Raw genomic sequence first — 14,779 nt, forward strand, 5'->3', positions numbered from 1 at the left:
TGGGTTTTCAAAAATCATTATTTGTTTGAATTGGATGTTGTTGCAAACAATTAGGAATTCTCTCTATGTCTCTCTCTATCTCTCAATCCTTAATTTCAGTAATGTAGAGCAAAGGAAAATAGAGCAGCAATTCCACTATTGACAGCCATTAAAAAGCTTTGAAACTTTGAATTCGAATTTGGGTTTTCAAAAATCATTATTTGTTTGGATTGGGTGTTATTGCAAATAATTAGAAATATTGTTTGGAGTTTATATCTCAATTTTGAGGGTGTTTTGATGAAGATTAGACTTGATTTTGGCTGAATTTCAGATTGAAACTAGAAGAAGAAGAAAAAGAAAAAGAAGAAGAAGAAGAAGACATGGCATACATTATACTTATGAAATTGTAATAAAATTGTATTATGTTATTTATATATATTTTTTATTTAAATATTGTATGAAAGTTGAACAATATTGTAGAAAAATTGTATTTAAGTTATATGATATTGTAGTTGTATATAATTGGGTAGAAATAATGTATGAAAGTTGTAGATAAGTTGTATAATATATAATTAGTTGTATAAAATTTATTTTTACTATGTATAATCAGATACAAAATATACAAAAGACATATTGTATAAAATTTGTATAAAAATTATATTTAAGTGGTATGATATTGTAGTTGTATATAACTAGGTAGAAATAATGTATGAAAGTTGTAGATAAGTTGTAGATAAGTTGTATAATATATAGTTAGTTGCATGAAATTTATTTTTACTTTGTATAAATCAGATACAAAATATACAAAAGACATATTTGTATAAAATTTGTATAAAAATTATATTTAAGTTGTAAGATATTGTAGTTGTATTTAACTGGGTAGAAATAATAATGTAAACAATATGTATATTTATATTTTGTGTCAATATGTTGAATTTGGTGAAATCAGCTATTTACATGCTCGATCCCCCTCAGTCTCGAAATCACTAACAGTGGAGGCATTTGAAAAAACTCTGAAACTTTATTCCAATTGATAGAAAGAATTTATTTCTTTTTGCCAAAAATCAGAATGAGAAATAAAAGGATTCTGACGGGTTGCTGGTGGGCTTTAGAAAGCTGGGTTTTGCCACGTGGAAGAGCTCTGTTGATAATCTGATGGATATAGTCAAGCACGAAGAAAACGTAAGAAAAACGCAGAGCAGTAATTTACATCGAAAATTCAAAGAGAAGAAAAGAACTTAGATATCAAGGGTATAGCAAACAGAATCCGGAGAGAAGAGGGAAGAGAGGAGAGAAAAAAAGGAAAATGGTGTAACTAAATCCCTTGATTGAAGATACAAATAATGGATTGAGAGCCTTTTAAGGTGGATTGTATATATTTTGTAACTAAAATGTGTTTAGGTCGGGTAAATATCAAAACATGAACATTTTTCGTAATAAAGTTTCAAATAGTGTATAGGAATGAAAAAAGAAAGTGTCCTTTTTAAATCTCTTATGTGTACAAGATAAATCTCTTATGTGTATAAAAAAAAAAAGGAGGATCATGAAATTAAAAACAATGTTGTATGTTGTTTTCCTTAACTTTTTAAATAATCGGACTTAAGTCCTCACTCCTCAATATGTGAAGTGGTTATAATTGACTGATCAAAAGATGAAATGCCAAAAAAGGAAAAAAAGAACATCGTGATCCCATGTCCAATGTTTGAATTTTTTAGCTACCGGTAATCAAAAGTGATTGGAACAGACTAGAACCAGTATCATCCATGCCCATATATGTCCTGTTTTGATCAAATCTATTTACTGCAAGCTTTATGGAGTCCTACATTACATGCTTCCTCGCGCTTGTGGTGTGTGTTATAATTCTGCAACTGACGATTACAAGGTTATATTGATTTATAACTTGTTTCACGTTGTTTGTTGTGTGAATAGCAACAATTGGACGACAAAAACAACTCTTCCAATCTTAGAACAATGTCTCCCTAGTTTAGAACAAGAAATTAATTCATGGTCATATTTATGCGGTCAAGGAATTAGCGTTGAGGGTTGTGTATATTGGTCTCTGGATCAAGAATTTGACCAGTATGTAAGTAGAGCTTCTTCAATTATATATTCTGATGTGAAGTCAGACGAACTGAACGAGCTTTCAACACCAAATTTTGTCGGTGTTAATGAGTTGTTTCAGTTGACTACTTTTAAAGGTCGTCTTAGTTTATATGGCGGCAAATCCAACAACAACATATGGAGTAAAGAGTTAGAACTGAATATCTGGATCATGGAAGAAGACGGTTAAAAATGATTAATGAAACTTCGCCACGTGCCACAACTTTGCCAACATTATTTTGTAAAATACAGTAATATTTTGTGTTGCACAGAGAATGGTGAATTAATTTTTCGAGGACCAATGAATCGCCATTTTTCCATTTATAATCCTAAACAACAACAATTTATTACTACTAAAGAATATCTATTCCTTTCTATCGGGTATGTGTATCGTCTTGTATATCCAACATGTTTGGATAGCTTATGTTTTCCTAAAACCAATGTCATGCACGAGAGGAAGAGGAAGCAACTCACTCTATCAGAATGATGGTCAGAAATTAAAAGACACTTGAGATATCAAAAGACCGACAGCGAATTTATCAAAATTGTTAGGATCGAGAACCCGGATAGTGTGGAATTTAGACAAACAATGTTATAATGATAATAACAAAGACAATGCAAGTTGATAGCAACGGCAATTAAAGCATATAAAGAAGGCATCAATTTAACGTGGCTCGGTCAGTGTGACCTACATCCACAAGCGGAGAGGAACAATTTCACTATGCCAGCAAGAGTACAAAAGAGAGTACAAAATTAGAGTAAATACTCTAATTAATCCCAAATACCCTAAGAGAATAACCTCACAAGATCACTTCAAAGAAAAGGTTCACACAAATATTTCTCAACACTCAACTCTCTTACAAAATACTCTTAATAAATAAAGGAGGAGAAAGAAAGACAAGAGTGAAAAGCTCTTGAATTGGTGTGTTTACAAATGAGGAGAAGCTCCTCTATTTATAGCAAGAAATCCTTGGCCTAATAGTGGATTTAATGTCATGACAAATGTCATGAAAACTTGGTCCACAAATGTTGTTATAGTGGATATGATATCATGACAAATGTCATGAAAACTTGGCCCCCACTTGAAAAGAAGCCAAATTAATAGCCATATTACAAATATCATCACGAGTAGGATCCTTTCTCCCTTGTGTCTCGAGTTTGAACCATCGATATGCCTGATAAAAGCATTTCCTGTTGAGGTTTTATTTTTAAGATGTAATATTCTTAAAATGAGGGTGAATGGGAAATGGAGGGAAAATGAAATTTTGAGTAAAATTTTAAATTTACCCCTCTTAACAATGAGACATTGTCCCATATTGGAAGTGGAAGACATTTTTGGTGGGTATATATATAATTGCTCTTCTTGTAGCTCTTAAAGAGTTAAGAAGAAAGCAAGCCTCGCGCCGTCGTCGTCGTCGCTCGCTCGGCTCGGCTTCGGCTACGGCTACGGCTACGGCTACGGCTTCGGCTTCGGCTTCGGCTTCGGCTTCGGCTCGGCTTCGGCTTCGGCTTCGGCATTATCCGTATTTGTAAACGGATATTTTCCAATCCGTGTATTGATAATTTGGCAGCCGGATAATGGTCTTCCCACCATGAAGTGCTTGCTCCACAAATATGAAGTGCTTGCTCCACAAATATGTAATGCTTGATCCACCATGAAGGGTGGACGTTTGGTCTTGCACTCCTTCTTGGCTGCTATATATATGAGCAGCAAATGTTGAAGAAATACAAAACTCAACATACAATTCGAGCAACTGTAAGTGTGATTTGCTACCGAACTTTGTGTTCGCCGAAACACTGGGGTTTGAAGTACCGCTACACCAGTGTGTTATTCGTTCTATCCTGGGAGGAAATAATCCATTACCTTGGGTACTAGGAGGGGATTAAATTCCTTAAGGAAACACTGTGAATTCAGTGGGCTCGAATTTATTATTATTGTTTCATTACGTTAACTTATATTTTGCAGAATTAATATTTACAAATACAGCAATATTGACCGGGAATAACAATCTTAAGGAATTTAATATTTATTTCTGTACTTGTGTTATTCTTATTATTCTGCAAACTAAAACCTTTGTGGTTTGTGTACTCCCGTTTTGGAGAGTTAAGCCTTCGTGGCGTTTTGTTGGATATTAAAATCTACGTGATTTTTACTCCAGTTTGAAAACGTGTATTAAACGTTTGTTTGTGTCATTCTTTTACAGAAAAGATGATGACTGAAAACGAAAACCAAGCTGTTCCGATGGCGACTGCCAACGCAACGACAAGCCGAACACCGGCGTTGGCACCGGCAGAAAAACCCGGAAAATTTTCCGGGATTGATTTCAAACGCTGGCAGCAGAAGATGTTCTTCTACTTAACTACGTTATGTCTACAGAAGTTCATCAAGGAAGATGTTCCTGATCTGCCGGATAAAACTCCAGATAATGAACGCTTTCTCGTGATTGAAGCGTGGAAGCATTCTGATTTTTTATGCAAGAATTATATTCTTAGCGGACTGGATGATAATCTGTATAATGTATACAGTAGCATGGAGACATCCAAAGAATTGTGGAATACGCTTGAAAAGAAATATAAGACTGAAGATGCCGGGATGAAGAAATTCGTTGCCGCAAAATTTCTGGACTACAAAATGATAGATAGCAAGTCTGTTATTACTCAAGTCCAGGAATTGCAAGTGATTATTCATGATCTACTTGCTGAAGGTCTTGTAATCAACGAAGCATTCCAAGTAGCAGCAATGATTGAGAAGTTGCCTCCGTTGTGGAAGGACTTCAAAAATTATTTGAAACACAAACGAAAGAAAATGTCCCTTGAAGATCTCATTGTTCGGTTGAGAATCGAAGAGGACAATAAAGCTGCTGAAAGGAGAGGCCGTGGAAATTCAACAATAATGGGAGCAAATATTGTTGAAGCTAACAAAAAGAGGAAGAAGGCTTCTGGTCCGAAATACAACCCAAGTAAGAAGCGGTTCAGTAGAAACTGCTACAACTGTGGGAAAACCAGACACAAATCTACGGAGTGTCGTGCTCCGAAGAAAGACAAGAAAAGGGGTCAAGCAAACATGGTAGTAAACCATGATGATGTTGATAACTTGTGTGCCATGCTCTCTGAATGTAACTTGGTGGGAAATCCTAAACTGTGGTGGTTTGATTCAGGAGCCACTCGCCATGTTTGTGCAGTTAGAGAGGCTTTTGCTACCTATGCTCTTGCTGAACCCGGAGAGACAGTTTATATGGGAAATGCTTCAACAGCAAAAGTTGAAGGATATGGGAAGGTATTTCTAAAAATGACTTCTGGCAAGGTCATGACTTTGAACAATGTCCTTCATGTTCCCGAAATGAGAAAGAATTTAGTCTCTACTGGACTTCTTGTTAAGCACGGTTTTAAGTGCGTTTTTGTATCCAACAAGGTTGTAATTAGTAAGAATGGAATATTTGTGGGAAAAGGTTACCTCACCGAGGGCCTTTTCAATCTAAATGTAATGGTTGTTGAAAATAATAATAATATTTCAGCTTCTTCTTACTTACTTGAGTCAAATGATTTATGGCATGTACGTTTGGGTCATGTCAATTATAAAACCTTGCGAAAAATGATTAACTTGGAAGTACTGCCTAAGTTTGAATGCGAAAAATCAAAATGTCAAATATGTGTGGAATCTAAGTATGTTAAACATCCTTATAAGTCAGTTGAAAGGAATTCAAATCCTTTAGACTTAATTCACACAGATATTTGTGACATGAAGTCAATACCATCTCGCGGTGGAAAGAAGTATTTCATAACTTTTATTGACGATGGTACTCGATATTGCTATGTTTACTTACTGAATAGTAAAGATGAAGCAATAGACGCATTCAGGCAATACAAAAATGAAGTTGAAACACAACTTAATAAGAAAGTAAAAATGATAAGAAGTGATAGGGGTGGTGAATATGAATCTCCTTTTGAAGAAATATGTTTAGAATATAGAATTATTCATCAAACAACAGCCCCTTATACGCCCCAATCTAATGGGATTGCGGAAAGAAAGAATCGCACATTAAAGGAGATGATGAATGCGTTGTTGATAAGTTCTGGTTTGCCACAGAACTTGTGGGGGGAAGCCGTTCTTACGGCTAATCGAATATTAAATCGAGTGCCCCATAGCAAAACACAATCCATTCCTTATGAACAATGGAAAGGAAGGAAGCCCAACTTGAATTATTTTAAAGTGTGGGGGTGTTTGGCAAAAGTGCAAGTTCCTAAACCCAAAAGGGTAAAGATAGGACCGAAAACCGTTGATTGTGTTTTCATAGGATATGCGACAAATAGTAAAGCATATCGATTTCTGGTTCATAAATCAGAAAATCCCGACATTCATAATAATACGGTTATAGAATCAGATAATGCTGAGTTTTTTGAAAATATATATCCGTATAAAAAGGAATGTGAGTCGTTTGGTGAAGGATCTAAACGACCTCGGGAAGAAACAAAAGAAAGTACATGTAATCAGGAGAATCCAAGACGTAGTAAACGTCAAAGAACGTCTACTTCATTTGGACCAGATTTTGTGACTTTCTTATTGGAGAATGAGCCTCAAACATTTAAAGAAGCTATGACTTCTTCGGAATCATTGTTTTGGAAAGAGGCAGTCAATAGTGAAATACAATCCATATTGAACAACCATACATGGGAATTGGTTGATCTTCCTCCTGGAAATAAACCTTTGGGTTCTAAATGGATTTTTAAGAGAAAAATCAAAGATGATGGCACTATTGATAAATTCAAGGCAAGGCTCGTAGTCAAAGGGTATAGACAACGAGAAGGTCTAGACTACTTTGATACATACTCTCCAGTTACAAGAATTACGTCCATACGGATGTTAGTAGCATTAGCTGCAGTGTATGGTCTTGAAATTCATCAAATGGATGTTAAGACGGCCTTCTTAAATGGAGAGTTGGAGGAAGAAATTTACATGGAACAACCTGAAGGGTTTGTGGTTCCAGGTAAAGAAAAGAAGGTATGTAGACTTGTTAAGTCTCTTTACGGACTAAAACAAGCACCCAAACAATGGCATGCGAAATTTGACCAAACAATGTTGTCAAATGGTTTTAAGATAAATGAATGTGATAAATGCGTGTACATTAAAAATGTTCCAAATCACATAGTCATTGTTTGCCTATATGTGGATGATATGTTGATAATGAGTAATGACATTGCCAACATAAATGCTACTAAGCGTATGCTCAATAGCAAGTTTGATATGAAAGACTTGGGAGTTGCTGATTTAATTCTGGGAATTAAGATCAATAAGACTCCTCAAGGTCTGGCATTGTCACAATCTCATTATATTAAGACAGTACTTGAAAAATTCAAGCACTTGGGCTTTAAAGTTGCAAAGACTCCAATTGACGTGAATCTTGCATTAGCAAAGAACAAAGGCCAAAGCATATCACAATTGGATTATGCTCGTGTATTGGGATGCTTAATGTATATCATGAATTGTACACGACCAGACATAGCTTGTGCTATAAGTAAACTGAGTCGATATACGAGCAATCCAGGCCAATCTCATTGGATGGCAAAGAAACGAGTTTTGGGATATTTAGAACATACCCAGAACTTTGAATTGCACTACAGTAATTTCCCTGCGGTGATTGAGGGATACTGTGATGCAAATTGGATCACCGGTTCAACTGATTCTAAGTCCACGAGTGGATATGTATTCACTATTGGTGGAGGAGCGGTATCTTGGAAGTCGTCCAAACAAACATGTATTGCCCGCTCTACAATGGAGGCTGAATTCATAGCCTTAGATAAAGCCGGTGAAGAAGCTGAATGGCTCCGGAATTTCTTGGAAGACATTCCATTTTGGCCCAAACCGTTGGCACCAATATGCATACATTGTGATAGTCAAGCGGCAATTGGAAGGGCTGGGAGCGTCATGTATAACGGTAAATCTCGTCATATACGACGAAGACATAAAACCGTTAGGCAATTACTCTCTAGAGGAATTATCACAATTGACTATGTAAAGTCAAGTGATAATGTGTCGGATCCACTTACAAAAGGCCTAACTAGAGAGGTAGTTGAGAAATCATCAAGGGGAATGGGGCTATGGCCGAGAACAAGTCATTGTGGCGGTAACTCTACCTAGAAGACTGGAGATCCCAAGATCTAGGTTCAAAGAGATCAAACAAAGTCATTAATGACGGTTCAACATTGTCAAATAAAATTTTAGTCCATTCTCGTGATGAGACAATGTTCAGTACCAAGGATAAAGCATTAAGGCTTTTTAATGATTTCTAAATTTGATACGGGGTATATCAAATAGTGTATCTACAGGATGACACGTTTAGGAATCACCTATTTAAGTATGAAGTGTGAGCCGCTTCAAGGAGAACTTTGTAAGGCCAGTTCTCTACGCACTTATGAAACCAGGCGGTGTTCATGGCTGAAACGAACACAATAATGAGAACCAAAGACGGTTAAGGGTTGATTGTGTGACTTATGGTTGTCTAGGTATACACCAAAGATCGACGGTTCAAAGATATCAAATCTACCGATTGACCGAGTATATCCGACATAAGTTTACTACGGAAAGTTCAAAGGGAAACCTACTTATCCAGATGCAATTAATCCTTGCTTGTAAATCACACAGTTTTTCATGCATACTTTCGTGATATAGCCATTCCCCATTCATGTGGGGGATTGTTGAGGTTTTATTTTTAAGATGTAATATTCTTAAAATGAGGGTGAATGGGAAATGGAGGGAAAATGAAATTTTGAGTAAAATTTTAAGTTTCCCCCTCTTAACAATGAGACATTGTCCCATATTGGAAGTGGAAGACATTTTTGGTGGGTATATATATAATTGCTCTTCTTGTAGCTCTTAAAGAGTTAAGAAGAAAGCAAGCCTCGCGCCGTCGTCGTCGTCGCTCGCTCGGCTCGGCTTCGGCTACGGCTACGGCTTCGGCTTCGGCTTCGGATTTGGATTTGGATTTGGATTTGGATTTGGATTTGGATTTGGATTTGGATTTGGTCAAATGATCGATTGATTGATTAATTTTTTGGACCAAATTTATTTGTTAATAGTAAATATTAACGTAAGATTATCCGTATTTGTAAACGGATATTTTCCAATCCGTGTATTGATAATTTGGCAGCCGGATAATGGTCTTCCCACCATGAAGTGCTTGCTCCACAAATATGAAGTGCTTGCTCCACAAATATGTAATGCTTGATCCACCATGAAGGGTGGACGTTTGGTCTTGCACTCCTTCTTGGCTGCTATATATATGAGCAGCAAATGTTGAAGAAATACAAAACTCAACATACAATTCGCTCAACAAATTGGCTATACATTGCATTCCTTCCTCTCAGAACTTCCATACGTTTTTCTGAGTATATACTCCTTCGTTCTGCATTGTTTTTTAACTTCAAACAAAGCAACTGTAAGTGTGATTTGCTACCGAACTTTGTGTTCGCCGAAACACTGGGGTTTGAAGTACCGCTACACCAGTGTGTTATTCGTTCTATCCTGGGAGGAAATAATCCATTACCTTGGGTACTAGGAGGGGATTAAATTCCTTAAGGAAACACTGTGAATTCAGTGGGCTCGAATTTATTATTATTGTTTCATTACGTTAACTTATATTTTGCAGAATTAATATTTACAAATACAGCAATATTGACCGGGAATAACATTTCCCTCTTTGGATCTTACGTGGCGTGAATCCGAGTTATATATAACTTTATTTCACGTTATCTACTCTTTTTATAACGATTGTTGGACAAAGAAAACAAGTTCCCCTTTGAAGTAGTAGCACATGATTTCTACTCTCTGGAGATTAACACTGAGGGTTGTATATATTTTGGTCTTTGGATCAAAGATTTGATCGATTTGTAGGTGAGAACTGTTAGTAGAAGATTAAAGTCCTATTCTTTAGTGGATTTTAATTAGCTTGTGTACTTAAATTACAGTGGTGCATCAATTAATACATTATACATTTATTGAAAGCTTGAATTTAAAGTATTATTTGAATGTGCTAGCAACTTGTAATTGTTAAAGGCTGATATTTATTTAATTGGCATTTTGCCAAAGCTTGAAATAAATAAAAAACCAAAGATAATCTTTCGACCTCTGCTGCCCCAAAGACAAGCTACAAAGACGTAAGTTGGGCCAAATATGGTTAAATCCTTATGTTAATTTATTTTTCTCCGTGTGATTATGTGTTAGTTAAATACGATCTTCCGCAAGAATTTCCAACGCCAAATTTTATACGTGAGATAAAAGTAAAGTCCCATTCTATAGGTATATCCTAGTCTTTTGCAGAGTAGTTTATCGTGATTTTGTAATCTAGTATTTAGGAGAAAGCTCTGGCCTCTGTGGATAGTTCCTGTTTATTTACTTAAATTTGTTATGTTTTTTGCTTATATAAAAACTGCAGATGCAGAGTTCTAAATAGATTAGTAGAAGCAGTTCCTTGTATCTCATTTTTGTTTACTCTCTCGACTCTCTGTTTCACTTACAAGAAGGAGTTATTTTGTTTGACTACTTTGAAAAGATGTCTTAGTTAATAGGCTCAGTAATATTAACATTCTTGGCAGCACATTAATAAGCTTCCAATTTGATGCCTAATAGCCAATATACTACTGTCCATTCATTCGTGAACTTCAACTCTATAAGGAGAAAAGTAATATAGTAACACTTCTTTAGTAGTAACAAAGTCCTCCTGATCTAAGATAAAGTTCCAAATTCAATTGAAACCTTGATGACTTCTCTGCAGCACAACAATAAAGCTATTTGGATTGTTATTTATAGCCATAACTTGTAGCTCATATTCATCAGCAATAGATATTGAGACTGTTAGACATTTCATTTCATATACATCAGCCGAACATTTACAGATAATCGTCCATACGTGCATTCTGCGAGTGCCTGTAACTATGCAATTTAAGAATTGCTGAAGGAGCTGGGGCTAGGCAACAGATGGAGGACTTTAAGCTTTATGATTTCACGAAATAATTTCTCACACGGAAGCTGAAGTGCTGAGATCTGGTGGTGGCGAGCATTTTGCCTGAACAGCCAAATTCTTCACAACATGTCGACATGGATCTCCAAATACAGCATTGGAAATGCCAATGGTGCAACTATTTCTTCCCTTACAAGCCTGTAAAGAGATGAAACTTTGATTAAGAGACTCTTAGTATTTGACAGATCAAACGAAACACCTTCTGCACCAAACTCAAACCACCACCCGTCCTGTTTTACAAATTTAACAATGTTTTTGCAGTCAAGCAATAAACATATTGCTCTAATATGAAGGAGTATCTCTCAGTCAAAACAGTCAAGTTATCATACATCCTTTGATCGCATAGTTTGGATTTGAAACATACTAATACATACAAGAACTGATAATTTATTGACAGTACAAGTACAAATATATAAGCAGCAAAAACTCTAAGTACATAAGCACATGTACAATTTACAAAGCGCAAATGTAACCTATAGCTGCATATTTATATGTGTACTAGAATTGCACATCAACACTGACATATAATTGATAAAGTTGGCTTTTAGCCAATGTCTCTTGTGTTTTTATAGGATTTTATGCCCCATTTATTGGAAAAAAAGTGACTAATTATGCTTTGAATGACTCGATTTCAGGTAATGAAGCTTTGAGTACGCTTAAAGAATGGAAAGGAATCAAAAATATCAAGAAAAGACCAAGTCCAAGTGAAAAATGGAAGAAAAGTTGAAGTTTGAGCTGAAGACCATACGTAGCCTTGCGTAGGCTACGTAGAGGAAGACCTGAGAAGTAAAGCTTTAAGGACATTCTGTTTTTGCCTACGCAAACTTCTACATAGAGTCGAGGGGGTGTGCCGCCACCCGCAGACCTCGGTCGGAACTATATCTATATGTATAGAAGAAATATTGTACATATAATAAAATGGCACCCTAATGAACAAAACAGTCATTGGGTGCCAATGGTAAAGGCCTGAAAATAGCTCCCTAGAAGCGCGAGTCGAGACTTGTGCAACACATAATTTTTGGAACTCTTAGTACTATTGGACAATTAATGTGAGGTGTACGAATAGTTCACTTATTTTCTTTTTTATTTATTCTTTGTTTTACTTTATTAATACTTTTTGACTTATTTAATATTGTTTTGGCTTTTCTATTGTGCTTTCTTTTGAATACATTAAAATAACAAAAGCTCCCTTACATCCCAAAAACTTTTCCCATCCAAAATTCTTCTCTGCTACGGTGTTGCTGCCTCAAACTTTGGAGCTCTTGGATTTTCACACTCACCGGCGGCCGACTACCACCATTTGGCGTCCACTTTTCCATCGCATCTCACCTTGTTACTGCACCACTGCTTTGTAATTTGACTGTAAATCTCTCTTATTCTCTTGCTTTTTAAAAAAAAAAAATTATGTTAGATTTCTCTTAAAATAAAATTTTTGGTGGTATTGTTAATATTTAATTGTATAGACTTATAAGCTATTACACCCCTTTGACCCTTTTATTTTCTCCCTTGTCTTCCTTTTATTCAATTCAGATTTAATTTTTTTCTTTGTTCCGATTATACTTCATTGTGTTAGCTTTTGTATGATTATACTTTATTGTATTTAGCTTTTCTCTGTTCCGATTATACTTTATTGTGCATATTGTTCTCTTGAATCTCTATTAGCTTTTGTATGATTTTTGAAAAGGTAAGTAATGACCGTTTTCAAAATATGAAAACTCAGTCGAGGACAATTGTAAATGAATGATGCATATGTATATTTTTGTTTATTCGAGAATGAAAGAATTATGATCGTCTTAGTTATTAGTTGTAGTGACCATTTGTTTATGGTAGTATTTTGTTAATCTATATATATATACAAAAGAGGGAAAACAAATGCTGACATGGCACATTTCTATGGCCAAGAAGCCTATTTATCCCTTTTCTCCTTTTTTTTTTGCTTTTTTTCTTACCTTTTTCTTTCTATCACTTTCTTTTTCTCTCTCGGCAGTTTAGAGCCATTATTACAAAAATAAATGTAGTATTAAAACTTATTCATTAGCTGGATGGTTGGTAATTGTTATACTTCCAAACGCATGTAACAATTAACATCCTTGAGGATTAAGGAAGCAATCAATTTATTCAATTCTCTCAAAAAACTGCATAGTGTTCATACCAAGACTATAAAGAACCCCCTCATGCCAAGTTATCAATCACTACCAACAAGAAGAATTTTGAAGAGGTTGCCATTATCCCTTTCAAAGATCCCTGCGATAACACAGGTTTTTCTAATCATTAACACTTTGTTAGTCTCATCTATTTCTACTAATATATTATAGCATCACTTAAACTTGCATTGATTAAGTTTCTGTTAATATTGGATATTAAAGTGTAGTATGGTTTCACTGGAAGGCACTATATTCCCTAAAAATTGATCTTTTCTTATTTTAATGTTGTTCTGTTGAATAAAAAAAATTCATGTTGAGTGTGATAATGTTGCCTTTATTTCTTTATTTTCTTTAAATCTATCAATTCTATGTGTAGTTTATTTGTTGATGTTCTTTAAAAAATAATTTTTAAATTTTCGCTTCAAATTTGGGGTTTTAACTTGATGTTCTAGAGGTAAGAAATATTTTACATTCATACCATCACTTAATCTTTGAAAGATTCTTTTTTCGCAATGATCTCATTGTGCAGGAACCTTCAGTGATTATATATAAATATTAGTGGGACAACAGGTAAAAAAAATGGCGTCTTGAAGACAAGAATATCATGAGCGAGTTCAAGAAGAAAACTCACTTAAAATTTTGATGGAACTGATGGAAGTGGAGTATTATACTTTCCTCTCTATAGTTTAATATTCTACTCTTTTTTCTCTTTCTTTTGTTTCTTTTATATGTCTTCTATGGAAGAAGGTAAGATATGTGATTGGTATAGATGAATTTTATGAGATAAGGAATTTTTTTAAGATGCTAGTCCAATTCCAGGAGGAAAAGGGATTTTGCCTATATTTAGAGTAACGATTTTTGTTGAATAAGTGACGGGTAAGAAAAAGTTAGAAGGAAGGAAATAGAGAAAAAAGGGAAAGGAAGACATGAAAAATGAGAAGAAAATGAAGCACCAAAAAGAACGTTAGAACAAGGAGCAAGAAACTAGGTACTCAGTATTTCAGAAGTAACATGAGTACCAAAAATACACGATAACATTTGTTTTATACATTACCGTTTGAGAATATTTTTGTAAGTGTTTGAAAATTTTAAGAACAAGGATATAGAATTATCTTAAACTAACAAATGCTAATATTTGTTTCACTTTCTCAAGTACCATTTTGACACAAATAGTGTTATTAGTGTTTCAACTGCTTTTTAAAAATATTAGTGAGAATATGAATAAATTATCTTCGAATAGACAAGTGAAATATCAAGAACGTACTCAAAAGCTATTCTTTCAACAACAACAACATACCCAGTATTATCCCACTGTGGGGTCTGGAGAGGGTAGTGTGTATGTAGGTGAACAAAATTTGATTGCTATTAAATAATAAAGAATTAATCTAATCACAAAAATCAAGACCTTAAAATTAAGAGATATAACTAAAATCAGAATTTGCTTAAAATAAATTTTTATTAAAGACCATAAAGATACATGAATTGAAACTATCTTTTGTTGAGGTGAAAAATAAGGATGATACCTAATTAAAGGGTTATTTT

The 14,779-nt window shown here is 34.8% G+C and overlaps 1 protein-coding gene across 1 annotated transcript in view; it reads right to left on the reverse strand.

Annotated features, from left to right (window-relative positions):
• Nucleotides 1–10,794: 10,794 nt before the first annotated feature.
• The window catches only part of LOC107768632 (beta-galactosidase 9-like), a 31,110-nt gene continuing 27,125 nt past the window's right edge, over nt 10,795–14,779 (reverse strand). The window contains exon 18 of the mRNA XM_075234884.1: nt 10,795–11,231. Within this exon, the coding sequence (XP_075090985.1) occupies nt 11,091–11,231 (141 nt within the window). The 3' untranslated portion in view covers nt 10,795–11,090. The remainder of the gene's footprint in view (nt 11,232–14,779) is intronic.

The sequence above is a fragment of the Nicotiana tabacum genome, chromosome 17 (assembly GCF_000715075.1).
Source record: "Nicotiana tabacum cultivar K326 chromosome 17, ASM71507v2, whole genome shotgun sequence".
Classification (NCBI taxonomy): domain Eukaryota; kingdom Viridiplantae; phylum Streptophyta; class Magnoliopsida; order Solanales; family Solanaceae; genus Nicotiana; species Nicotiana tabacum.